At 46.4% G+C, this 25,746-nt stretch overlaps 2 protein-coding genes across 6 annotated transcripts in view; one reads left to right on the top strand and one right to left on the bottom strand.

Moving 5' to 3' along the window:
• The window catches only part of CD2BP2 (CD2 cytoplasmic tail binding protein 2), a 40,462-nt gene extending 32,148 nt beyond the window's left edge, over nt 1–8,314 (bottom strand). Inside the window, exons 1-2 of one of the 5 annotated variants that reach the window (XM_085880917.1) lie at nt 8,198–8,270; nt 8,053–8,103 (exon numbers count right to left, since the gene is read on the bottom strand). The gene's annotated coding sequence lies outside the window, so the exon portion shown is untranslated. Of the gene's footprint in view, nt 1–8,052; nt 8,104–8,175 lie in introns of all 5 variants that reach the window. The other 4 variants (XM_085880919.1, XM_085880918.1, XM_085880920.1 and 1 more) reach the window with 4 other exon arrangements.
• A 473-nt stretch (nt 8,315–8,787) lies between these two features.
• Nucleotides 8,788–25,746, top strand: part of TCHP (trichoplein keratin filament binding) — a 41,548-nt gene continuing 24,589 nt past the window's right edge. Inside the window, exons 1-8 of the mRNA XM_085880916.1 lie at nt 8,788–8,934; nt 9,110–9,237; nt 13,108–13,167; nt 18,705–18,924; nt 19,006–19,062; nt 20,494–20,562; nt 20,721–20,894; nt 21,315–21,427. Of these exons, the coding sequence (XP_085737042.1) occupies nt 9,122–9,237; nt 13,108–13,167; nt 18,705–18,924; nt 19,006–19,062; nt 20,494–20,562; nt 20,721–20,894; nt 21,315–21,427 (809 nt within the window). The 5' untranslated portion in view covers nt 8,788–8,934; nt 9,110–9,121. The remainder of the gene's footprint in view (nt 8,935–9,109; nt 9,238–13,107; nt 13,168–18,704; nt 18,925–19,005; nt 19,063–20,493; nt 20,563–20,720; nt 20,895–21,314; nt 21,428–25,746) is intronic.

Here is a 25,746-nt window from a genome sequence, read left to right as displayed (position 1 = left end):
CGGGAAAGTTCACAGGGGGGCGATTACATACTGGGGCAATTAATCTTAAACCCTACCTAATTAACATGTGTTGGTAGCTGTGCAGGAGGACGAAAGTCCGCGTCTTCAGGTCCTTTGTGCTTCCAGTCTTGCTCTACGGATGTGAGACTTGGACTCTGACCAGGGATCTGAGATGGAGACTTAATTACGTTGATACCAGGCCTCTTCGGAGAATCCTTGGCTATCGCTGGTTGGACTTTGTGTCCAACAAGCGATTGCAAGGAGTTGCTGTAGCTGTGTTAGATAAGCTGACTCCAATGATAATTGAGGTAACACCGGTCAATGAGTGTATTATAAGACTAAGGATTCGCCACTCCTTGGGTGTCATTTCCCTGGTCTCTGAACATGCTCTGATGGAGGTGAGTGATCTCACCATGAAGAACGCATTCTATGCCGTGCTCGAGTCTGGTTGATCAGTGCCCCAGGTGAGATACTCTTCCAGTCTTGGGAGATTTCAATGCATCGACTGGAACTGATGGGGATGGTTATGAGACATGTGTTTGTCCCCATGGGTCTGGAGCTGTGAACCAGAACAGCATTAAGTTCCTTGACTTTGCAAGAAGTCATGGACTTAGGATGGTGGTTCATGGTTTCAGCGCCCACAGGCTCATCACTGGACTTGGTATTCCAACGCTGGTGGTGTGGCAAAGGAAATTGACCATGTGCTCGTTGATGGTCACTGGAGGATGATCCAGAATTGCAGGATTGACCAGAGTGCTCAGTTCCTCATTAAGAACAGCGGTTTGTTGTAGCAACTCTGAAGTTGCAACTTAAATCCATACAGCATCACCTGTAATAAAGTGATTCTCGTCGTCCTTACAGGGGAATTTGCGTATTACATTCCCCCAAGGCCGCCCCTTGGTGTACTGCAGTTCGAGTGGAGGTTGGTGGGCTCTTAACAGAGGAGTACGAAGTGAAGGCCCACTGGGCCGATTACTTTGAGCAGTTGCACCAGGCTGATCCACCAGCTGTCGAGGTGGATGTCATGGGTGTTACGATCTCGAATGCTGACCCGACAATCAACTGCGATACACCTTTGTTTGTGGAAACCCAGGCTGCGGTGAACCGGTTGAATTGGGTTTAAGCTGCTGGTATCTGTGGCATCCATGCTGAACTTCTCAAGGATGGTGGAAATGCTGTACTCGTGTCATTGCATGCATTTTTGTGCTCTGCCTGGAACACAGGCATCATCCCAACTGACTGGAAGAGGGGACTTGTTGTCCCTCTCTGGAAAGGGAAGGGTGATCGCCAGGACTGCAACAACTACCGAGGGGTGACGCTGCTCTCAGTGTCGGGCAGCACGGTCTTTGCTCGAATAAATATTGATAAGGTTCGCCACAATCTGCTTGAGCGCCAGTGCCCAGAGCAGTCAGGCTTTACACCAGAGGTCAACAATTGACCGTATTCTTGCTCTTCGGGTCCTCACCGAACACAGACAAGAGTTTCGGCAGGGGCTGCTGGCAGCCTATGTGGGATCTCTGCAAAGTGTTTGATTCAATGAATCAGGATGCCCTCTGGAGGATTCTCGGTTTTCATGGGGTGCCGCCAAAACTGATCAGTCTGATGTCTGAACTATACTCTGGTACTGAGAGTGCTGTGAGATGTAGTGGTACTATCTCTGACTTATTTCGAATTGTTACTGGAGTTCGTCAGGGGTGTGTACTGGCCCCCACACTTTTCAGCACTTGGATGGACTGGACTCTGGGGAGGATGTTGGAGAGATTAAGCTGTAGTGCCTTGTTTGGGAATGTCAAGACCTTTGACCTTGATTTTGCAGATGAAGCAGTCATCTTACTTTCTCAAACCCACCCCCCATCTACTTTCTCAACAATCCTCTGGAAGATGTCCTTTCATTCAAGGTTCTGGGTCTCACTATCTGAAATGATCTTTACGCGGAAAGAAACATTTCCAACCTGGCCTCCAAAACCAGTCGCCGACTGGGAATCCTCGGTCATGCAAAGTCCTTCCTCAGCCCACCTGAGCTCCTGATCACATATAAAGCTTTCGTCTGGAACCTGATGGAGTAATGCTCTCCCCTCTGGGCTGGTGCTCTGCCTCTCACCTTTCTCGGCTTCACGCTGTGGAAACCAAGGCATTTTGGATCATTGGCATCTCCCACAATGAGGCTGAGTCTTTGGGCTTCTCACTCTCTCACCGTAGGCAGGCCATTAGTCTTTGTTTTCTACCGTATCCTCTCTGGTCTCGCCCCCCCTGCTCTGCCTGCGATATGTCCCACCCCCCCCCCCCGCATATTTCCGCAGGGCGCTCAGGGTCTGCCAGCATCCTCCTTCTGGTAAAACTACCAAAATCACGAATCACTGCTCACCTTCACCCTTTAATTCCTCTTTTTTTCCCACCTCTGGAAAAACTCCCACACTGTTCTATCCCACCCTTCCCTCCAGGTCTTCAAAACAGCTGCTCACCACCACCTCTTATCTGCCCCCATCCAAAACCACGATCTTTTCTACCCCCGTAAATCCAACCCAAACCCACCTCCTTCAAATTCCCTGCTTTCCTTCCTGAAAGTCCCTGTGATGTCTATCTTGTATACCCCGTGTTCCCCGCCCCATCCGTCTCCCTTCCACAGATCTAATAATGTCTGTATTCCCCACTGTTTTGTCCTTCCCTCTCCCGCCCTCCTGTCTCCTACCCCCTTGTGCGTTGTATGTTAGCTCTCATATGAGCCTCGACAATGTATACAAAAAAAAAACATAAAAAAATATTTGCGGAGATTCTATATGTCCTTTTGGGGGACCCTCGAGGTGCTCAATGAGGAGTTGGAGCCGCTGGGATTATGGGTTTCCTGGGTCAAAACGAAGAACCAGGTTTACAATGACATCTTGGATGTGTCTGTACCTGCTGCTATCCTGTCTGTACCTGTTTGTCTTGAGGATGTTGAGGTCACAGAGAGATTCACTTACCTTGGCAGTGATATTTATGCCTCCGCTCTTTGTGAGCCAGAGGTTAATAGACATCTGGGCCGGGCCTGAGGAGTCAAGGATTCACTGGAACATGGGGTGTAGGTATCACTGCTGGTACCTGTGCAGGAGGGCGAAAGTCCGAGTCTTCAGGTCCTTTGTGCTTCCAGTCTTGCTCTACGGATGTGAGACTTGGACCCTGACCAGGGATCTGAGATGGAGACTTAATTACATTGATACCAGGCCTCTTCGGAGAATCCTTGGCTATTGCTGGTCGGACTTTGTGTCCAACGAGCGGTTGCTGTGACTCAAATGATATTTGTTACCTGCATAGTCCGTGAGTGTAATCTGCGACTGTCTGGACATGTGGCTCATTTTCCTGATGCTGATCGTGCTCACCAGATTGTGTCAGCGAGGGAGCCTCGTGAGTGGAGGAGAACAATGGACCAACCATGTGCCTCATGGTTACAGCAGGTTGATCAGCATCTCAAGGAGATGGGGATGGGCCAGGCATCTGCCTGGGGGATGGCCAGATGGAGGCCCCTGGAGTACTGGCGGAAAGTGGATGCAACGACACGCTACTCTGGTGCATATTCCCTTAATCTGACATGACTGTTGGCCGATTGTGAAAACATTGCCTTTTAAGAAGCCAAAACAAATGGGAAATAAAACACCAAATGGTGAATAATCCGCAGTGGAGAGAAAGGTCACTGACGTTTCGAGCCTTACTCTTCGTCGGAGCAAAAGAGGAGCTTTACCCTCTGTCCCAGGCTCCAAAACTTACCCTCCGTCCGAGGCTCAAAACGTTACCCTCCGTCCGAGGCTCAAAACCTTACCCTCCGTCCGAGGCTCAAAACCTTACCCTCCGTCCGAGGCTCCAAACCTTACCCTCCGTCTCAGGCTCCAAACCTTACCCTCCGTCTCAGGCTCCAAACCTTACCCTCCGTCTCAGGCTCCAAACCTTACCCTCCGTCTCAGGCTCCACACCTTACCCTCCGTCTCAGGCTCCAAAGTCCAAGCCTTACCATCCGTCTCAGGCTCCAAACCTTACCCTCCGTCTCAGGCTCCAAAGTCCAAGCCTTACCCTCCGTCTCAGGCTCCAAACCTTACCCTCCGTCCCAGGGTCCAAACCTTACCCTCCGTCCCAGGGTCCAAACCTTACCCTCCGTCCCAGGGTCCAAAGCTTAACCTCCGTCCCAGGGTCCAAACCTTACCCTCCGTCCCAGGGTCCAAACCTTACCCTCCGTCCCAGGGTTCAAAGCTTACCCTCCCCGTTCCAAGGTCCAAACCTTACCCTCCGTCCCAAGGTCCAAAACATTTCCCTCTGTCCCAGGGTCCAAACCTTACCCTCCGTCCCAGGGTCCAAACCTTACCCTCCGTCCCAAGATCCAAACCTTACCCTCCGTCCCAGGGTCGAAACCTTACCCTCCGTCCCAGGATCCAAACCTTACCCTCCGTCCCAGGATCCAAACCTTACCCTCCGTCCCAGGATCCAAACCTTACCCTCCGTCCCAAGGTCCAAACCTTATCCTCCGTCCCAGGGTCCAAACCTTTCCCTCTGTCCCAAGGTCCAAACCTTACCCTCTGTCCCAGGGTCCAAACCTTACCCTCCGTCCCAGGGTCCAAATCTTACCCTCCGTCCCAAGGTCCAAACCTTACCTTCTATTCTCTCCACAGCAGATCAATCAATCGCCTTTTGAAGTATTTTATTAATTTTATTCCCAATTTGTTTTACCTTGTTTTGCTGCTCATGAAAATCACTCCTTTTGTGTTGAGATTCGTGATTACATTGTAATTTTTGTTTTTAAAGCTGTCGCCTCTCTCTTCCATGAGCTTTCTTGTGGGATAATAATAATAATAATAAAAAAAATTATTATTATTGTGGAGGACAGTCGTACTCCATATGGAGGGATGGCACGCAATAATAATAATCTATCTATAATTCCAGCAATCTCTGTGTGTCTGTCTGTTTGTTTGTCTGCGACCGCCGTTTCTCGACGACCGCTGGTCCGATCTGATTGAAACTTGCCAGGAATATTGCCGGGGACCCGCAGATGTGCCTTTTCGAGGTTTGATGTCGATCGGACGAGCGGTTCCCAAGTTACGGCCATTTTACTGCTTTTTCCAGTGTTGAAAAGGTGTATATATGGCAGCTGAAGGTGTCGTTCCACCTTCTCATGCCAATTTTTTTCGTAAATTATTAATAACCGGACGACCACCGGTCCGATCGGATTGAAACTTGCCAGGAATATTGCCGGGGACCCGCGGATGTGCCTTTTCGAGGTTTGATATCGATCGGACGAGCGGTTCCCAAGATACGGCCATGTATCTGTGAACCAATGACAGGACACGGTGCAATGACATCACGAATGACGTCACAATTAATGTTTATTTAGTTTATTTTTTTTATTTTTTATTTTTTTTGAAGGATTGACGTCACAATTCTTCTTCGTTTGGTATGACGTCAATCGACACTGGGGACCTGGGTATGTGCCTTTCTCTGGGTATGTGCCATACTCCCAAGGTTTGATTAATTATTCAAATTATTAATTAATCCCAAGGTTTGAATTTTCCCGAGGGAAACAGCTGCTTCCCAAGGGTTTGAAAGCTGTTTTTTCCCCAAGGATGGAATTAATCGTTGTGCTTGGTAGACATTTGTGAATACATTTACAAAGAAAGGGACGAGAGAGGAGGGGGGAGAGAGGGGGCGAGAGAGAAGGGTGAGAGAGGGGGTGAGGGGGGTGCAAGAGAGAGGAGGGAGAGAGGAGGGGGAGAGAGGGGTGAGAGAGAAGGGCGAGAGAGGGGGTGAGGGGGGCAAGAGAGAGGAGGGGGACAGAGGAGGAGGGAGAGAGGAGGGGAGAGGAGGGGGAGAGGAGGGGGAGAGGAGGGGGAGAGGAGGGGGAGACGAGGGAGAGGGGGGAGAGGAGGGAGAGGGGGCAAGAGAAGGGAGAGAGGAGGGGGAGAGAGAAGGGCGAGAGAGGGGAGTGAGAGGGGAGTGAGAGGGGGGCAAGAGAGGAGAGGGAGAGAGGAGGGGGACAGAGGAGTAGGGAGCGAGGAGGGGGAGAGAGAGGGGGAGAGAGAAGGGCGAGAGGGGGTGGGAGGGGGGCAAGAGAGGGGAGGGAGAGAGGAGGGGGAGAGAGGAGGGGGAGAGAGGAGGGGGAGAGAGGAGGGGGGAGAGGAGGGGGAGAGAGGAGGGGGAGAGAGGAGGGGGAGAGAGGAGGGGGAGAGAGGAGGGGGAGAGAGGAGGGGGAGAGAGGGGGAAGAGGGGAGGCGAGAGAGGGGAGGGAGAGAGGGGCGAGAGAGGGGAGGGAGAGAGGTGGGGCGAGAGAGGAGGGGGACAGAGGAGGGGGGAGAGAGGGGGACAGAGGAGAGGGGAGAGAGGGGGAGAGAGGGAGAGAGGGGGGCGAGAGAGAGGGGGCATCACAATTCTTCTTCTTCGTTTGATATGACGTCACAATTGATGCTGGGGACCTGATACTGCAGGCACGAAGCTGCACATACTGGCACGCACCTCCAGGCCCACACAAGTAATAATAATAAGTAGCCGTAACCCCGTCACAGACGGATTCCGTTCATTCATCCACCCTCACCAGCTCGCCCACACTCGAGGGACATAGACTGGATAGGGCGTACTTGCCCCCTCCTACTCATCCCCCGCCCCTGCCGCATTCCCCCCCGCCTTCAATTTGCTTACCCCCGCCCAAAAATTTAATTACCCAGCCCCGCCACCACCTCTTCACTCCACATGCCCCGTCTCTTGATTCCCCGCCCCACTTGCCCCTGTCCACCCCTCACACTCAACCCCGCCTAATTCACCCCAGCCCCCGCCCACTCAACCCCTGCCCCATCTCCCGCTTTCAATTTGCTTACCCCTGCCCAAAAATTTGCTTACCTTGCCCCCACCTCTTCACTCCCTGCCCCCGTCTCTTCATCTCCTGGCCCCACCTCTTCACTCCTCGCCCCATCTCTTCATCCCCACCCCCGCCTCTTCATCCCCCACCCCGCCTCTTCACTCCCTGCCCCCGTTTCTTCATCCCCCGCGCCGCCTCTTCACTGCCTGCCCCCGTCTCTTCATCCCCTGGCCCCACCTCTTCACTCCCTGCCCCCGTTTCTTCATCCCCCGTGCCGCCTCTTCACTCCCTGCCCCCGTCTCTTCATCCCCTGGCCCCACCTCTTCACTCCTCGCCCCCATCTCTTCATCCCCACCCCCGCCTCTTCACTCCCTGCCTCCGTCTCTTCATCCCCCACCCCCGCCTCTTCACTCCCTGCCCCCGTTTCTTCATCCCCCGCGCCGCCTCTTCACTCCTCGCCCCCGTCTCAACGAAAAGTGTTTATTCTGCTTCAGAGTTGAAAGTTGACTATTGCCACTATGTGCGATGCACTCTTACAGGTACGAAGTCTCTTTCAGTCCAGGTCACAGTACCGAGAAAAACGTGACGCGACCGCGAGGAGCACAAAATTGGTCGTTCAGTATTAATATATAGAAGATACAATGTTTCTTGTTACATTTTTTTGTGTGAAATTCACATTCTGAGGTAGTCAGCATGTGCAGAAGAGGGTTTTACATTGCAGACGCTATTTTCGAGGAGTGGAATTACACCACAAAGCGGTGACGGTCTATCAACGACAGACGTAATGACGTCAGCGAATGACCAATGATGTCATGACGTCCTGACGCCTTTCAGCGGTGACGTCACACGTCGCCATGAAACGAATGTAAAACGAAAAGTGTTTATTCTGCTTCAGAGTTGAAGGTTGACTATTGCCACTATGTGCGATGCACTCTTACAGGTATGAAGTTTCTTTCAGTCCAGGTCACAGTACCGAGAAAAACGTGACGCGACCGCTAGGAGGAGCACAAAATTGGTCCTTCAGTATTAATATATAGATAATAATAATAATAATAATAAACCAATAAAAATATTTCAGCAAAACACGTGAAGTTTTGTCAGTAGTTCAGATGAGCATTAGTCATGTCACGTATCGGTTCCTCGACCAATCCTGGACAGGCGATGTTTGTATATAATATATGTTAACGTGTTCTGTGGTGGAGTAAGAAAGGACATGTCGATTCGAAAACCTAATATTACCTCACCTCTATCGCTTCTTGTATCTTGTCTTTTACGATACGAAAGAAGCCAATCTGCTGATAAAATAATGAAAATTTAACAAAAGTATAAGTAAAATAAATAAAATGAAGAAAGAAATCAAAACTCACTACCGTCCTGTGCACAAAATACTTTTCCACAACTACGCCACAAAACACTGCACGGGGCACCGTCCCACAATGCACTGCGCGTGGTTTGTTGACCACAGTAAGAGCGGTTGGTTGTCCTGTTATGTGTGTTATAATTCATTTTTGTTTCACATCACTCGTATTCACTAGAGCGCTTCGCTCTTAGTTAAAATTAATTTCAATAAAAAGATACACGTTAGAGTATGAAAGAAATGCACTTCCGGTTTTAACTTTCATGAATAAGAATTTCATTTTTACAATATATTTTTTGTGATTTTTTTCTTTCACAATATACCATTTACTTGTAATTTATATACTTTTTCTATTCAGCGTACGTTTAGTGTTGTGTATTAAATTTTCGTTTCGTCATGGTTCCGACTCAGTTAGGGTGTAAAACAACAATCACGGCCGGCGTCCCATTTTTTTTCTCTATTTGTCATCCATTTCAGAACAATTTCTTTTTTTTTTAAACAACATCGCAAAACTTGACATAAAATTGTTTTCAAATTCGCTTGATAACCGCGATGAAATCCATCGTACGAAATCCCATCCTCGTTTCCATGACAACCCTCTGATGAACGTTTTCAACTCAGTTTCCTGTGCAGTATTATTTATTTTCCCCATATCAAACGAGGTCGTTCCATCAGGCCTTACAACTTACATTTCCCCTCATGTTACCAGTTTCAACCTCGTGGGTTGATTCATTTCCATGAAGCCACAGCTGCTGGTGTTCTTCACATGGTTTATTTTGCATCCTTTGTCCGTATAAAAAATACTGTAATATTTCATGACGGTATATAATTATATATATATATATATATATATAATTATATATATATATATATATATATATATATATTTATGTTATCTGCATTTTATGAATATCTTACTTTGCAGTTGTTCTTTGTAATTCCAGTTCTAGCTGCGGATGGCGTTTTTGCGTAATGGAGGAGTCGGACGGCCAAATAGTGTGAGGTGGGAAAGGAAAATGTCGCAGAACGAGAGGCAAGAACGGTGTCGGAGAGAATGGGATAACTACAGCAGGTGTTGGCATTGTGATTGCTTGGTTTTTATGCCTCCGCTGACCAAGTCGACGGAAGTTAATGTTTTTCGAGTTGTCAGTCAGTCAGTCAGTGAGTGTGTCCGTGATAGGCTTTCGTTACCGCGATAACTTGTTTATAACCACTGATGGGATTTTGACCAAACTTCATGTAAGTATAGTGTTACGTATTTAGAATCCGGTCTGATGAATGCATCCACACATCCAGGTCCTCAGACAGTTATTTCCTTAATGGCATGTTCAGATTAGCCCCATCGCCATGTCTAATGGGATCTTAAATGTGATTCGTTGAGAAGGGTAAAGGATAGATCCCCTTTCTTATGGGAAGCTTTTTTCTTTACGACAGACACGTTTACACACATTTCTTTCGCGAGCTCCTGAAGTCCGCCCTCATTTTTCCTCAGCTTTTCTTTCGCGAGCTCCGACGCCCGCCTTTTTTTGAGAGCGCATGGGTTGTCATGGTAACCGTGCGCAAGTGGGGCGGGGTGAGCTTGGGGCGGACTGTGCCGCCGAGACGGCCCACAGATATAAAACGAATTGGAGGTCCGTTCTGAGGAGAGAGAAGTAAAAGAAAGCCGCAGAGAGAAGTAAAAGAAAGCTGGAGAGAAAAGTGAGAGGAAAAGGGCGAGAGAAGTGAAAGGAAAGCGGAGGCGAGAGAAGTAAAAGGGCGAGAGAAAGAGGAGGGAGAAGAGAATGACGCCGACGAGTGAGGCGCGGGTCAGTAACCGACGGACCGTGTGGGTCACTGGACGTCACCAGTTTTGTGAGGTGTGAGGAACTGCCCGTGTCGCAGCACCAGGGTCTAAACCCGCGACAGACGATCTCGGTGCCCTCGCAGACGTCGATTGGCGCTCAAGGCTGTTCGCGAGAAGGTGCATGGCAAGACTGGGTGCTGGCGATGGACGTGACACGCACGCACACATTTCAGGACGTTTTCACTTCACGGACGACTTTCTGGTGAGCGAGAAGATTCTTTCCCTCCCCGAATGATCTGTTGGGTACCCATGTCTGTGTTTAGCTGTAAGTCAACCGCTGATAAGCATCTGCTCTTTGTCCCTCCTGGTATTTTGATTGATTTTGCTTTGAAATTTATTCTTTATTTACCTCATAAAATAAAAAGTTATTTTTATTTATTTATTTTATTGTTGATAAATCATTTGTCGATTTCCAACCTGTCCGTGTTTGTCCTTTCCTTCCATTGGTCTAGCATTGTTCGAACGAGATAGACAGGGAGGTAATTACCACAAATTTGACCAAAAATAGTCGCCACGCACCAGCGGTTAAAACGCTCGGCCGCCCTAATTTTAATCTAATCAGATAACATTAGTGCTTTGCTGAGGGCGCGCTCCCTGCTCAGGTAACCACGTGACCTCTAGTTAAACGGAATAATTAGACGGTGGACACTGGAACTCCTGGTTGACTGGGTGGCCTTCGTGGTTCTAAAACAACCCACCATACCACAACGTTAATTGTGAGCAGTGGCCCCAGGTCCGGCTCTACCGAGGACAACCGGGGATTAATCCCCCTGAGTCATAAGCTGGTGTCTTGGTACCCGTGGCGCAACAATATATTGTTGTGGAAATGGCCCTTAGTGTGTTATTAAATATAGGATTAGCCCAGATACCCCATTAAATGCATCTTTAGCCAGGTTGTTCGATAAATGGACGTTACATGTGTGTCGCGAGTGGAAGAGGCTGTTTATTGGTTGTACATTGGTGGTGGACCGAGAGGTTCTTCTTCTTCCTTCCTCTCTCCGGACAATAGTCCCCGCCCAGCGCTCTGAGGGGGAGCAGCCTAGAGAAGGTGGTGGTGAAACTGAGAGCGCCGAGACTGAGAGGTGAGGTGAGAGAGCACCGAGAAAGAGGAAGTGAAACTGAGGCGACGAGCACAGAGAAAAAGGAAGTGAAACCGCTGTCGGTTTCGAGAGAAGCGAGCGCCGGGAAGAGAAGGTGGAACTGAGAGCACCGAGGTCAGTCTGCGATCGGCAGAAAGTGAAATAGAGAGGCGACGAGCGCCGAGAAAGAAGAAGTGAAACTGCAGTCGGCTGAGAGGCGAGCAGTCGGCCGAGAGGCGAGGGGGAAACTGAGCGCGCCGAGTCTGCCATTTTGGCAGTGGGAAAGGCTGCCTGCACATCAAGTCGGCAATCGACTTTTATGAGGAGGTCCTCGACACGTTTGTCAATCCGCCTGCTGATCCACCTGCCGGAGCCCAACACCTCGATTTGGCCTGATCTGGTGAACAGGCCAGGCCTGGACTTGTATGCTGGACCTTGTGAAAAGCCAGCTGGAGCATACCACCGTGGATCTTTCGCTCTGGTGCAGTCGACCTCGCGGGGTCTGAACGCGCGAGGTTGCGTGCGTGAGGGCTGCGACACATGGACGAGCGCTATTTTGCCACGCGGCGTGTTCGAGCTTGGGTGCTCAAATCCGTGGACATCGGCTTGTCACGAGCCACATTCGTGCTTTGACACTTTCCTCTCGTCCATGAAACGTCACCAAGTACTCTGTGTCTTGTCTGCATGTTGTTTAAGGTTTATTTCGTTAGAGTCCCCTTCGAAACCCGTAATCCGTAGCTCCCTAGTTAAGAAGGGGTTATAGATTAATTATAACATTGTCGTGAATGCTTTGCTTGTGTCGTGTTCCCCGATGTGTCCCTAATAAATCTGGCTGATCCGTATGAAGTTGCTGCTTTGAATTAGTTCGTGCCGCGCCGAGGAACGATCCGCTCAATTTGGATATAAAAACCAAAATGGTTACAGACTGGCAGAATTTGCTCGGTATCTGACAAAACCAGTCTGTAACCGGGGTCTATTTCCCCAACTGGTAAGGTCCAGGGGTGCGTTGGTATCGCGATTTGAGACTCGTGACCTGAGGCCTTTGCCGAACCAGCCGGCGTTATAACCCCGGAGATGGCGGTGGTTGAGTGACGCTGAATATGTAACATTTGGATGTCGAGAGAAGGGTGCGAAAACCCAAACTGGTTACGGACAGTGATTGACATCACTCGTCCGAATCCCGCCACCACTGACTCCTTAACAATATTACGATGCAAAGATGAACTAATGAATTTTTAGCCTGAAGAGGTTGAAGGTCATAGGTCATGTCAGGTAAATATGTTGTTATCGAGGTAGCGATTTGAACTAAACTAAGTACTCCACACATACCATGATACATATGTACAGGTTCGATATTGAGGTCAAATGGTGTTGAGGTTTTCGGTCAAAGTTAAAGTTAGCAACGACTTAATGTGGGTGGAGGCATATCGGCCGATGTTGTGACGTCAAATGATGTCTAATTTTACAATGCCTTGAGCCTCATGGAATTGCTTGTACATGCATGTAGGAGGTACGTTTTCTATACTCAGCCGATGTACTTGTTGGTGGTGCCTTTGTACTACCAATTATTTGTGAAATTGAACAGTAGGTATTGGCATGGAAAGCTCTGCGCATCAAAAATGCATTCAAAATAGTGTGAAAACAGCTGGTTCCTACAGATTCACAATCAAATGTTCCACAATGAACCTTTTGACCTCCTTGGGTTGTGAATAACTTTGGGGAAACAACCACCGATGGTCCTTGGCAGGAGAATAGAAATCGTTTGCACAATGATGTTAAACATTGATTGCGAGATGCTGTAAACATCGCTTTCCAAAAGATTATTTAAAAGTCCAAGGCATTTGATTTGGAAAATTTTCATCTGACAGATAGCTCAGCTATTTATTTGATGAAACACATTCACCATTAGTTATAATCAAAACATTTGTGAAAGTTTGTATCATAATACCATGACCACTGTACTGTAATTCTGCAGATGATTCAACAAACTTTTAAACATGTTTTGTCTGCATGTCTGTAGGCAGAAGAGCCTCGATGAAGCGAGAGCAACTTTGGAAACTCGATGGAACCAGGATATGAAGTATGGGTTATAATTATGTAATTTTACTATTGTTACCTTTTTGTTTGTTTGTTTGTTTTCACCCCTATTTATCTGTTTGTCTGTCTGCAAGCATGATAAATCAAAAAGTTATGCATGGATGCGAACGAAAATTGGTGGACCAGTTGGGTGTGTGACAGGGATGAATTGATTCGATTTTGGTGAAGATCCGAATTCAGAACCTAGAGTTGTTGTTTTTTACATATATGTACATTTTTTGAATAGATTTTCACTATTGAGGGACAGGGACAAAAACAATATCTTGAACTATATTTCAAAACGTTGTGGATTTTTATTTTATTTTATTTGGTACTTTTTATTTTTTTTAACGTTAAACGTATTTTATTATATTAACGTTCAATTTTATATATTTTTATTACATTAACGTTAAACGTTTTTTTAATATAAAATTTGGTAGATGAGTTGGGTAGGTGACAAGAACAAGCCGATTAGATTTTGGTTAAGGTCCGGATCCAAATGCAGGCTCTCGGTGGGATACAAAATGTAAACTAATCAGCTTGGCACAGGTATGCTCTCTACCGAGTGCCCTTCTAGTTCGGTCATCTCTACCGAGATGACCTAATAAAGCCGGACCAAATGTCTGTCCGTCAACAATTTTTCTTTCCGATCTTGATGAAACTTAGTACATGGGTAGAGGTCGATGAGTGTTGCACAACAATATAACTTTTTGTCCGGGTTCAAGGTCAGGGTCAAGGTCACGAAGTCACGTAAGTTATAAAAATCGCCATTTTGAAAACCTATCTAGTCTGCCATTCTACAAGATATTCGGCAAGTGTTTGATTATGACAGTAAAAAATATTATCCTGTATCTAACTGGACAGATTTTTGAATTTCCGTCCCGTTTGGCCGCCACGTAACCTGGAAGATGGTCAAAAACACCTCCCGGTACAAAGAAAACTTTTTACTTCCGATCTTGATGAAATTTGGTATGTGGATAGAGGTCGATGAGTGATACTCAACGACATATTTTTCCCGGATTCGCGGTCAGGGTCAAGGTCACGAGGTCACAAATTTGTGAAAGTCGCCATTTTCAAAACCTATCTCGTCTGTCATTTTAGGAGATATCTGGCAACGGTTCATCAATTATGATAGTAAAAAACATTATAGAGATGACCGTCACTCCCACACGGGGGTAATTTTTTATATTATTAATACTGCTGTATACATCACTGAAGATTAAATCTTTGAGATGATATTTATGCCTCAGCGGACAGTTGCCGGAGGCATGATATTTTCGGGTTGTCTGTGCGTCCATCTGTCCGTGATCGTTTTTTGTTACCATGATAACTGAAGAACGGCTGAAGGAATCCAAGTCAAACTTGGTACAAGTATGTATAATGATGCAAAGATGAACTGATTCGATTTTGGAGTCAAAAGGTCAAAGGTCAAGGGTCATGTTAGTTAAAAATTCTGTCACTGCACTAACTTGTGAACCAGTGATGGGATTTTTATCAAACTTGGTAGAAGTATATATTATGATGCAAAGATGAACTGCTTATATTTTGGCATCAAGAGGTCAAAGGTCATTTGAGGTAAAAATGTGATACTTGAGAATAGCTGAAGGGATTTAAATTAAACTTGGTGCAAGTATGTAATAATGTGGGCAGAGGCATATCGGTCGATGCTGCGATGTCGATGAGTGCCGTTCTCGTTCATAATGATATCATCCATTTTTTTATTTTTTCTTTGATAAAAAATTCTTCTCATTCTATTACTCTTAATAAGAGTCTCACTTACTCTTGTTAAAACACGTGATATTCTTTTGAGAATTTTTTTTAACCAGTATAAGCTTAGTTTACAAATAATGTTTTTTTTTATTTTATTTTTTTAATTTTTATGAAAATACAAAGCTGAAGATTATGGAGGCAAATGACAGGATCGTTGACACAAAAGGGCATAAAGGCAACAAGCGGATATTTGACAAACTTACAAACATCACATGACTTTAAAAAGATGGGAAACATGGGGATATGGCAGTAGATGAGTGGGAATATCACACAAGTAACTTAGACACTAGAGGAAGTCATTTGGCCCATCAAGCATGTGCCTCAGTACATCGACACCATATTTATTGAATCTAACAGTTTATCACCTAATCAGTGAACTTTCCGACCCCGTTTTCTCCCAGTGACACGTCGGACTTGGTAATGGCGCATTTTCCTACAAAAATGTCCTGTTCCTCTTCTGCTCCAACAGGTTAATTTGATCATGTGTCTGTGAGAGTCAACATCTTTCTGGCTATTCTCAGAGAGATGCCTCAGTGCCGTCGAGTCTGGCAGTTCATCCAAGCTGACTGGCAGGGACTGCTAGCTGCCCTCTCGTGTCAAGACGTTCTTCATTTCCACCTGTTCTGATATTAAAACTGCCTGGGAATCCTTCCACACAAACTTGCTTTCCCTCATGTACAGATTTTTACCATCTCCTCTGCAGTTGTACCTATCCTCTCACCTCTGGTACACAGAATCCTGTGGTGAGGCAGTTGCCTTCAAACAACTCGCCTTCTCTTCCTGGAAGGCAAATCCGACTGAAGGCAACCTTAGATCATTCCACAAAGCCCAGAACAAGTTTGTGTCCATGCTCAGGAAAGCCATAAAACAAGGTCTGGCCAACCTCAAGGCTGAATTCTCAAATCTGTCTCTTTCACAACAGACCTGGTGGTGCTTTGGTCTTTCTCTGGTGTATGGCACCACAGCCAACTCTGCTCATGCGAAGGCTCAATGCCTCAATTCTGTGTTGGCTTCCAAGTAATGTGTAGCAAACTCCTCACGCCCGACACGTAACCTACCCACTCCTACCCAACTGCTCTTGGATGCTATCTTTTCCACTTGATAAGGTGGAGAGGTTTCTGGCAAACCTCAACTCCGATTCTTTGGCAGACCCAGATGATATCAGTTTATGTGTCCGAAAAACCTGCTCTTGCTAATCCTTTTTCTGCTCTGTTCACGCCATCATTCTCTCTGGGTCAGTTTCCATCTGCCTGGATTTTGAACAATATCACTGCAATACACAAACATGGTGCTAAAATGTATCCTCTTAACTACATGCCAATCGCCTTGCTTCCAATTGAAAACAAGGTCATGGAATCTATCAATGCAGTTGTCATTAAATCCTTCCTTTTCTCCAACGGACTAATGTCAGATCATCAGTTTGGTTTCAGACCCGGTCATTCTACCATGGACATGGTGCTTATACTCTCCCAACAATGGATAGAAGTCATGAATCTCAATCATGAGATAAGGGCTGTCTCTCTGGACATATCTCAAGCTTTTAATACAGTTGGCATCCCACCTTGCGATCTAAACTTTCTGCTTGTGGCATCCAAGGCCACCTCTTCTCATGGATCACTAATTTCAACTCCTCTCATATTCATTGTATAGCTTTTTATGGGATTATCTCATATCCTCACCCTATTAAGAATGGAGTTCCCCAAGGCAGTGTTTTGGGCTCAGTCTTGTTCTTCATCTTCTTCAACAATCTCTCTGATTCCCTAGAAATTCCTGCCCATCTCTCTGATTCCTGCCCATCTCTTTACTCATGATTCCCATTCTGCCATATCATTTTTCATCCTTCAGGCAAGCAGGCAGAAGCCTCTTCCTTCTCTGCAGACTTTGATAGACTCAGGAACTGGTGCAACACTTGGAATATGTCTTTTAACCTTGACAAATCCCACACACTCACCTTGTCTTGTACCTCCCCGACCCCGTCTATACTCATGATCAATTCTACCCCCAAATGACCACATTCCCATGAACTTTTTTGTTTTTTCCAGGTTATTGTGATTTTTGCCCCACACCCTCACTTATTTTTGTTGGTTAATGCACTCCACCTACAAGGCCTTCATCCACAGCTTGGTGGAGTACTGCTCTCTCCTCTCAAGTGGCTTCTCACACCTTGCTCTGCTTGACATTGTGGAAATCAAGGCCTTCAAGATCATTGGAATTTCCCTCGTTGAAGCTGAGTCCATGGGCCTATCACACTCTGATCGCAGGCAGGTTGGTGGTCTCTTTTGTCTTCTACCACCTCCTTTCTGTATTGCACTGCTCTTTCCTTTCTTTGTCCCCACCTGTTTCTGCAGGGTGCGCACGGTCCACCATCAACCCCCTTTCTGGTGAAACTACCTAAATCCAGAATCACTGCTCACCTCCACTCATTTGTTCCTCTTTTTCTCCACCTGTGGAATCAACTTTTCCAGCTAACACATTCTCTTGAATCTCATTATTCCCTCCAAATATTCAAGACAGCTGTTCACCATCATCTCAGATCATCCCCCAAACAAAACCATGATGTTTTCTACCCCCGTCAACCCCCTACCCCACACACCGAAGCCTATCTCCTTCCAAATTTCCAGTTTTTCCTCTTAAGAGTTTGCTTCTGTATCCATCTTGTCCACCGCATAGTCCTCCCGGACCCCTACACACACTTTTGTGTGCAGCCTGTGGCTGCTGGTTGCATCATTGGTTAGGGACGTGGCTATGCCGCTGATGCAGTGCCCCTTTTACCAGTACACTGATGCTCATTTTGCCAATTTTGGAAGGATGACAGGCAGTCAACCCCACCCGATGTTAATTCAGCAGCTGACGGGGCTCAAACTCAGGAACCTAGGATCCCAAGCCAGCCACCTAACCGCTAAGCCAACGTCAGGCTTTCCTGTAACCCTCACTCCTCCCCACACCCATTATTTGTCTACGTCTCCCTCTATTTTGTCCTTCAACCCCTGATGTTGTTCCCCCCTCTTTCCACTTTTCCTTGTTGTGTTGCGTCCTGATCCATTCAGTGCACTCGCTCTTCTAAGAACTTTGATTTTTGTGTAAAAAAAAGTTATCGGTTGATTTGTTCCTTTTCTGTTTCATCCTCTGCTTTTCCCTTCCTCTTCTTTTTGTGTGTCATTCACCTTGTGTGCAGCTTGTTCACCCCTGTGTGTCCTTCTACCCCTCTCCTTGATCTCACTCTCACTTTTACTCCTCACTTTCACTTCTAAACTGTTCAGCCTGGCAGAGGTATGCACTGTAACTAAAAACGAGTACCATTCTAGTTTGTAAATGAAGTGGATGAATGGAAACTGGAGATGGCATGACATGAAATGCTGATTAGCTGCATCATTGATGCAGTGCAGGAAGGAATGTGATTGGACAGACACAGATATCTAATGGCTATAGTTTTCTTTGTAACAGTTGTATAGCTTGTATGATTGGCCAGAACACGTCAGGGATAACAAAGTGCATCTTGCCAATGACGTCATTTTAAAGTAAGTTACCTAATGAAGTAATACATTTTTTGCTATATCTTGGCCAATTTAAGGCCTATCCACAACTTTCCATCTTGCTTATCTTAATCAAACTTGTGAGTTTGGTTTGTGCTCCTTGTTTATTAAAGGACAATAGTCTTACTAATGGTACATGACGTTTAAACGACATGCTTTATTATATTGAAGTGAAATGCCTTTGTTAATGTCCTTTGTGTTTCTTCCATAAAGATTTTATTTTTCCGATTCCACTCAGCCAAGTACCCAAACCTTCTGATGCACGACATCGGTGCCTGACAGAGCGCCGTGCACGGCTTGCCATGCTGCTGCAAACAGACCAGGCACGTTGGGAAGCAGAGATGGCTCTGATGGGCCAAGGACGTGGCCAAAGAAAGACCCTGACAGTTGGTGAGGTGGAGGATGTGAAGGCAAGAGTCGATGCACCAAGACGAGTGAGGGAGGACCGAAGGAACAAAGTGAGCTCGGAAACAAACATCACTAACTATGTTAGTTATTCAATCTTTGGACTGTATTTTAACCACATTAATCCAATACAGGTAGCAGAACAGTTGTTGAAGGAGAGATGGAGAAGAGACATTCCACAGCTGAGACAGATGAGGTGTTATTAAACAGAAATCTGATTTTATTTAATACAAGCAAAAGTATCTGTCGCTTTGCTGACGGATTTAATCAAAAGGCAACATGTACTTCACAACTATTCTGCTCTGTTCACTCTATCATTTGCCTGAGGTCATCTTTCATCTGCTTGGAAGTTGGCTAACATCACCTTCATCGACCATCCTTACTGCTTTTTATGGTGTGAGCAAATTTAACTCACTCAGATTCGAACATCACCGTAATGCATATAGTTAAGTTGTTTCAACCTTCGTTATATACGAAGATGATTTGTAAAACCGGCTACCATCGGATGGCGCTATACGCTACACATTTACATACAGAGAATTTGGGTCTTACCCCCACTTTGAATATTCTGCTCAGACAGAAATCATACTTGGGGTACTCTTAGGCAACATGCAAAATTTGGTTGGATTTGATGCAGTTGTTTTTAAAAAAAATTTTTGAAATATATATATATATATATATATATATATATATATATATATATATATATATATATATATATATAAATATATATATATATATATATATATATATATATATATATATATATATATATATATATATGCAAACAAACATGAATTGAGCTTTACATATATCAGATTATTGCCAAACAGGAAATGCAAGATGGAAATTTCAAGTTGGAACAACTGCTTTTTTACTCCTTCACTATATCCTTTTATTTAAATGTTTCAAACCATCTCTCAGTTTTTTTTATCCCCTCCGCGTGGCGGAAGGGGGATATTGTTGTCACTCGGGTCGTCCGTCCGGCTGGCTGGGCGTCAACATTTATTTCAATGGTGGGGGATTCCCCATCTCTGATTTTAAGCCCCTTGCTGTGGTGAACCTTACAGACCCCTCAAGCATGGTCGCTTGTATGTACGTCGTTCTGAGCCATCTATTTATTACAGAAGCAAAATGGTGGATATTATTTGAGCCCCACCATCTCCCCTCTTCTCACCCTTCCATATGTTCCTTACTTTCACTGAGCATCCACAACATTCCTTTCTTTCCTCTTACTCCTGCAAGAGAGTGAAAAATATTCCCTCAACGTTATCCTCAAAGAAGTGCAACTTGGAAGAGATGTTTGTCCTTTGTTATGTAGTTTTGAACTGCCATCACACATGTTCTTTCCACTTATGGGTGGGTTTTTCTGTTGGCATTTCGATACAAGTCATGTTTTTGGCTGTGAAATATTTTTCTGGGGTTCAGTTATTTGATAGCACCCTTTGGCATGTTATGTGTTTGCAAGGCTGTGCCGCATACATTATATCACAGACAATTGTGATTTATGAGTCAAATGCCACATTGGAATGGAAAAGGCCACATTGTGCAGTTTATAATACGTAATGGGAGAGTGTAATGATTGATGTTAAATGTCACAGTGGTCTCTCTTTTTCTATCAGGCCTGGGATGACTGTCAAAGTGCTTCCGTTGCCACAAACTTGGATGTGCGTTGTGCCGAACTCAAAAAGGTGTGCCGTACTTTCAGCTTTTTTGGATGTTTCTGCTTTACCAAAGCCATCTGGTGTCATTAGCTCAGATCGTAAACTACAACCTATCTCTGCTCATACACACTAATCCAATTGTGGATCACATTAGTTGCAACTTCTCCCACCTTCCACCATGCCAGGTGGAAACGGCGCACAGTCAAGAGCGTACTCTGGAAGCCAAGAAGCCAGCTTTGGAAAGGGCCGAGAGAGCTCGCTGCATGGAGGAGAAAAGATGCAGGGAGAGAGAAAGACAGAAAATACATGCAGAGGTGCTGCAGAAGCAAATGGCTGAACTAAAGGAAAGAGAGGAAGAGGTAAGATAGATGTGAGACAGGTCGGTGGTGATAGACACACTGTAACTATTTGGTGAGAGACTGGCGAGTACTTCACGAGAATGGCCAGTCATTAATTGTAGGGTAGTAGTACAAAGGTTAAGGTGGAATTGGGTCAGAGATGAATGGTGGGTGAGTGGAAAAATTGAAAACGGAGAGGGGGAAATGAAATAGCAGTTGTGTGGATTGGGGCAGAGAGTATGAAGTGGGTGAGGGTGTGTGGCTGATGCCACGTTGTTGTAAAAGTGACTGATGAAACGGTGTTAGAGTTTGTGCATGTGGAGAGAGAAACTAAGATCATTATATTAACTGCTGAGGTGCTTTTGGGATCAATGGGTCAGTCAGTTGTCATTGTCGATGTTCCACATCACTGTGGTTTTCATTGTTTATTTTTATATTTAGGCCAAACATTTGGCGAGAGAGTGCGTCTTGTTGATGAGGGAACAGGAGCATTTGGAGATGGAAACACGGCAAAGGAAAATGGATGAAAAGCGAAGGAAGCAGGCAGAACTCGGGTGAGAATCGGTGATAGAACGGTATTATGGGTCCACTGCCATTATTCGTGCTTGTTTTTTTTTGTTGCAGGATTCTCTCTGTAAATATGGATGGCATAGCATCTGTCCTTGTAGGAAGGGCTATTTCAAGACATATTAAAATATGCCAATTCTGTGACAATTTCCGATCCATAATTCTGGACCGACGGGCGAGTTCTTCAATAGTCAGAAAAAATATACAGAGAAATCACTCCCCCCCCCCATAAAGTGGGGTCCATACTACATTGTTCATAAAGTTACACGCGATGCAAGTTATTCATGCAGAAAACTCTTTGGGTACAAATATGTGCTTTGCACAATAGCTTCAGTGCAGAGTAACCGTGTGCACAAATTTTCAACTTATGGTAAACCAAAATATCGGAGGGTTGCAATGACATCGTGTAACTGTGCATTATGGGTTAAAACAAATGTGCGTCCGCCATGTTTATGATATACTCACCTGCTTGAGCAGCCCACATTTGCATTCTTGCGAGAGTTTTTTGAAGTATTGTGATGATTTACTAGCAGATGCAAGGCAAATGTAGACAGAAGATTTCTTAACGTGAAGGCATTGATCCATAAAGCTTGAAGAAAGCAGATTTTGCAACCTTAATCATCAAATCATGGCATGAAACTGGTGATTTTGTTGATATTAAAATATAGATTATGTAAGATAAAAAGACTATACAAATGATACAGACTGATACACGATCCGAAGAACCCCGGCCGAGATGGACGAAAGGAAAGACAGACTGAATTGCACAAGGGCAAAGGATAAAAAAAATCAAGAAGACAATTAAATACAGTCGATAAGAATCGGATTGAAAAATGATCCACAGAGCTCATAAATATATAATTATTTCTTGGGTTAAAACAATCTGTTCACTGCACAATTCATATAATTCATATTTTATATCAAGAAAACCTTGTTATGAATAATACAGTGAGTGCCATGGTTGCACAAAAAGGGACATTATGGATTTTATAAGTGAATTGATAAGCACCGATAAGGAAAATTAACATATATATATATATATATATTGTTGCGGATTCGCGCTCGCCGGCGTGCGAGCGGCCACGTAACTCGAATCGCGGCACGTCGCCCACCGGACGGACAATCCCGTCGTGACCCTCTCGGACTAACGCCGGGAACTAGTCACGGGTGGGCCTTTCGGCCTCACCACGATCGTGCCAATCGGCCCCCCGCGTGGGATAGGGTTGCTCGCCAAATTCGACCTACCTAAGTACCCACACGGAGGGTAGACCGGGCGATCGCACCTCGCCGCAGGTCGACTTCGGACACGGGCCACTTTAAGCGACCCGTTCCGTACTATCGGGATAACCGAGCGGTGTTATCGTCAACCTCGACGGTTCGATTAATTATTGGGCGTATTTAGCCCACGACCAACCCTTTACGTGAAGTAAGATGGAGATTCAATAAAGGAAAAGACGAAGCGAAACGGGAAAAACAGTTCAACATAAAGCACATTTATTCCGCGACAAACGGAAAACACACATATACAATTATACACCAAAAGCAAATGTAAAAGTAGAAGAAGCACAACAATTCTGCACAAAAAGCAAATGTAACAATGCAGATCTACTACCGACTACCGAGCACACGGCAACACTTATACAGTTTTATTTCACAGACGGCGCCGACAACACATATACTCAAAGCAAAAGAAAAAGGGACCACCCTCAACGATGAGGGTGGCAGACGGGCCTGGGGCCGAGACCGCGTCGAGCCTACCCTTCTGGTGATGAGCCGCAAAAATGGCGGTGGTGCCCCGACTCCGCGGGCCTCGCTGGCACTGCCTGGAATGGGGTGGGAACGGGGCCCCCTTCTCACACTATCTCAGCGCGGGGGGAAACAGGAGGGGGTTGTTGATGCTCGGGGGATTGAGGATATCTCGCTGGCTTGGGTCCCGCGACGAGCGACTCCACCGCGACCTCGGTCGCGTTACTGGCCTCCCCTCTCCGCAGCTCCCCGACTCTGACACGAGCGCCCTCTCGACTGCCTTCGCCGCCGCCACAACTCTCCAACTCTCCCACTCTCCACTCTTCTCAACTCCGTCCAACTGCGATTCAGAAACTCTTTTTCTCTCCGGATTCAGAAACTCCCTCAACAACTGCCTCGATTCCGTCCAACTGCCCGACTCCCTCCAACTGCGATTCTGAAACTCTTTTTCTCTCCCGATTCAGAAACTCCCTCAACAACTGCCTTGTTGGCGAGCGAACGCGGCCCTTTATAGCCCCCGGGGCTTCGCTCCTTCACCTTCGACCCTTCACCTCTGGCTGGCTCCCCATTGGACAGAGGAAAAGTGGGCGTGAATGATTCTTCATCCAGATTTCTCGGAAAGGCTGGTGTTTTTGCACCCGCTGCTCGGTGCGCGCCCTGTACGAGTCCAGGATCGGTGCCCACAAGCGGCGCGGGAATGGCGGTGATGCGATGGTTGCGAGAGCGAGATGTGACGGTAAAGGTCGTGGCTGTTGGCGTTGTTGTTGTTGTGAAGCGGCGTTGCGGTTGGTGGTTGTTGTGTGATGCTGTTGAGACGTGGTTGGTGGTGGTTGTGGTGGTAGTAATGGCGGCTGGTCCAAAATAAAGACAGTAAAAGAAAAACGGCTATCTAAAAGGGTCGCAGCCCGAATGAATGACATTTATTCCTTCTAAACAACGGGTTTGGGCCTAACTACACATATACTTACAGAGATATCTCACCTACGGGACCTGAATGGTGGTTTGCGAATTTCGTCAACCACAACAATATATACTGTATATATTGTTGCGGGGCCGGGTATCGGCTGTGAGCACGACCACTAGATGGAGCAGTAGGGTCGGCTCCACCGATCACCCGGAATTTATAGGTCGTCACCCCCGGATAACTCCGGAGCCGATGGGTCCCTTATCGGACCAAAGTTTGCCAATAGGTCGACCACATGTGGTAGGGTCGATTGCCAATTTCAATTTACCTAAATACCCACGTCGTCCAACTCCCGGGGAAATTCACCCTCGACGATGCTCGTACGGAACGAACCGCTAGCGTACTCGAACCATGTGCGACCCGAGCGGATGGTCACCGAGCTTCCATCGGTCCAAATGTCCCTTTACAGCGGCAACCGCCTGGCTAATCCTCCAACACGCACCGTGTTAAACCAATAAAAGAAACACAAAACGAACCGATACATTTAACACATGGGTTTATTTATAATGGGGCAGGGAAGCACGCAAGAAGCAGAGTTATCTGAATATAAGAGGCACGTATGTACAGCAAGGCACTTATACAATTTCCTACTTACCAGACTGGCGCCCCACACACACACACACACACACACACACACACACACACACACACACACACACACACACACACACACACACACACACACACACACACACACACGAAACAGACCCCAAGTGTTCTTTATTGGGGCCTCCAGCTTGGAGGGAAAGCGAGCTGAAGACCAGATTCTACCTTGGACCTGTCCACCTCGTGTGGTCTTCGAACTGATTCGAACCGGACACCAGTGAGAGGCGAGCCAAATCCAGACACCGGCGAGACGAGGTGAGGGATCGCTGCGACGCATCCAGAGCCAGCAATGAGACGAGAGCCAGAAGACCACCAGCGACATGAGTCCAGGAGCGGCGACACGGGTCCAAAGCGACCAGGAGACCAGGCGACCACAAGAAGACAGAGACAAAGACGAAGAAGACCCTTTTCACACCGCCTATCCCGTCTATTTCTACTCGCCCCTTGTCGGGGCGGGGGCAACGCGTCTCACCCCTCCGCGCACCTCATTCGCCGGGGAACTCCGTTGCCTCTCCATCATTGGTCGGGGAGGGGCGTGTCGGGCGTCTTGATTCCCCGCCCCCCGAAGAGGCTGTGCTTCTCTTGGAGCTCACTCTCTGTCCTTTGACTGACTTACGGCCACCTCGTCCCCGATCTGCCGAGGATTTGCGAGAGATACGTCAGGCCTTCGTGAACTCCGCCCACGTACGTGCTGCCATGCACGTGCTTGCTGGTGAGCTCTGGGAGAATGCCGCGAGCAGAGCAATGTTGCTGAAGATGGTGCTGACGTAAAAATCCTAACTATAAAAATCTCTCACAGCGCAAATACATTTATTCACCCATTGGACGAGGGAAAGGGAGCTATCTATCCACATTTGCTTATCGAAATAACTGAACTATAGGACCTGAATGTTGTGTGCTCATGGCTTCCAGATTCGCAACAAATATATATATATATATATATATATATGTATATATACATACATACATACATACATACATACATACATA

Source organism: Eptatretus burgeri, chromosome 5 (genome assembly GCF_056783735.1).
Source record: "Eptatretus burgeri isolate ZD-2024b chromosome 5, Ebu_testis_v1, whole genome shotgun sequence".
Taxonomy (NCBI): Eukaryota; Metazoa; Chordata; class Myxini; order Myxiniformes; family Myxinidae; genus Eptatretus; species Eptatretus burgeri.
Note: the sequence above shows the minus strand (reverse complement) of the source record. Positions and strands in the feature narration are given on the sequence as shown.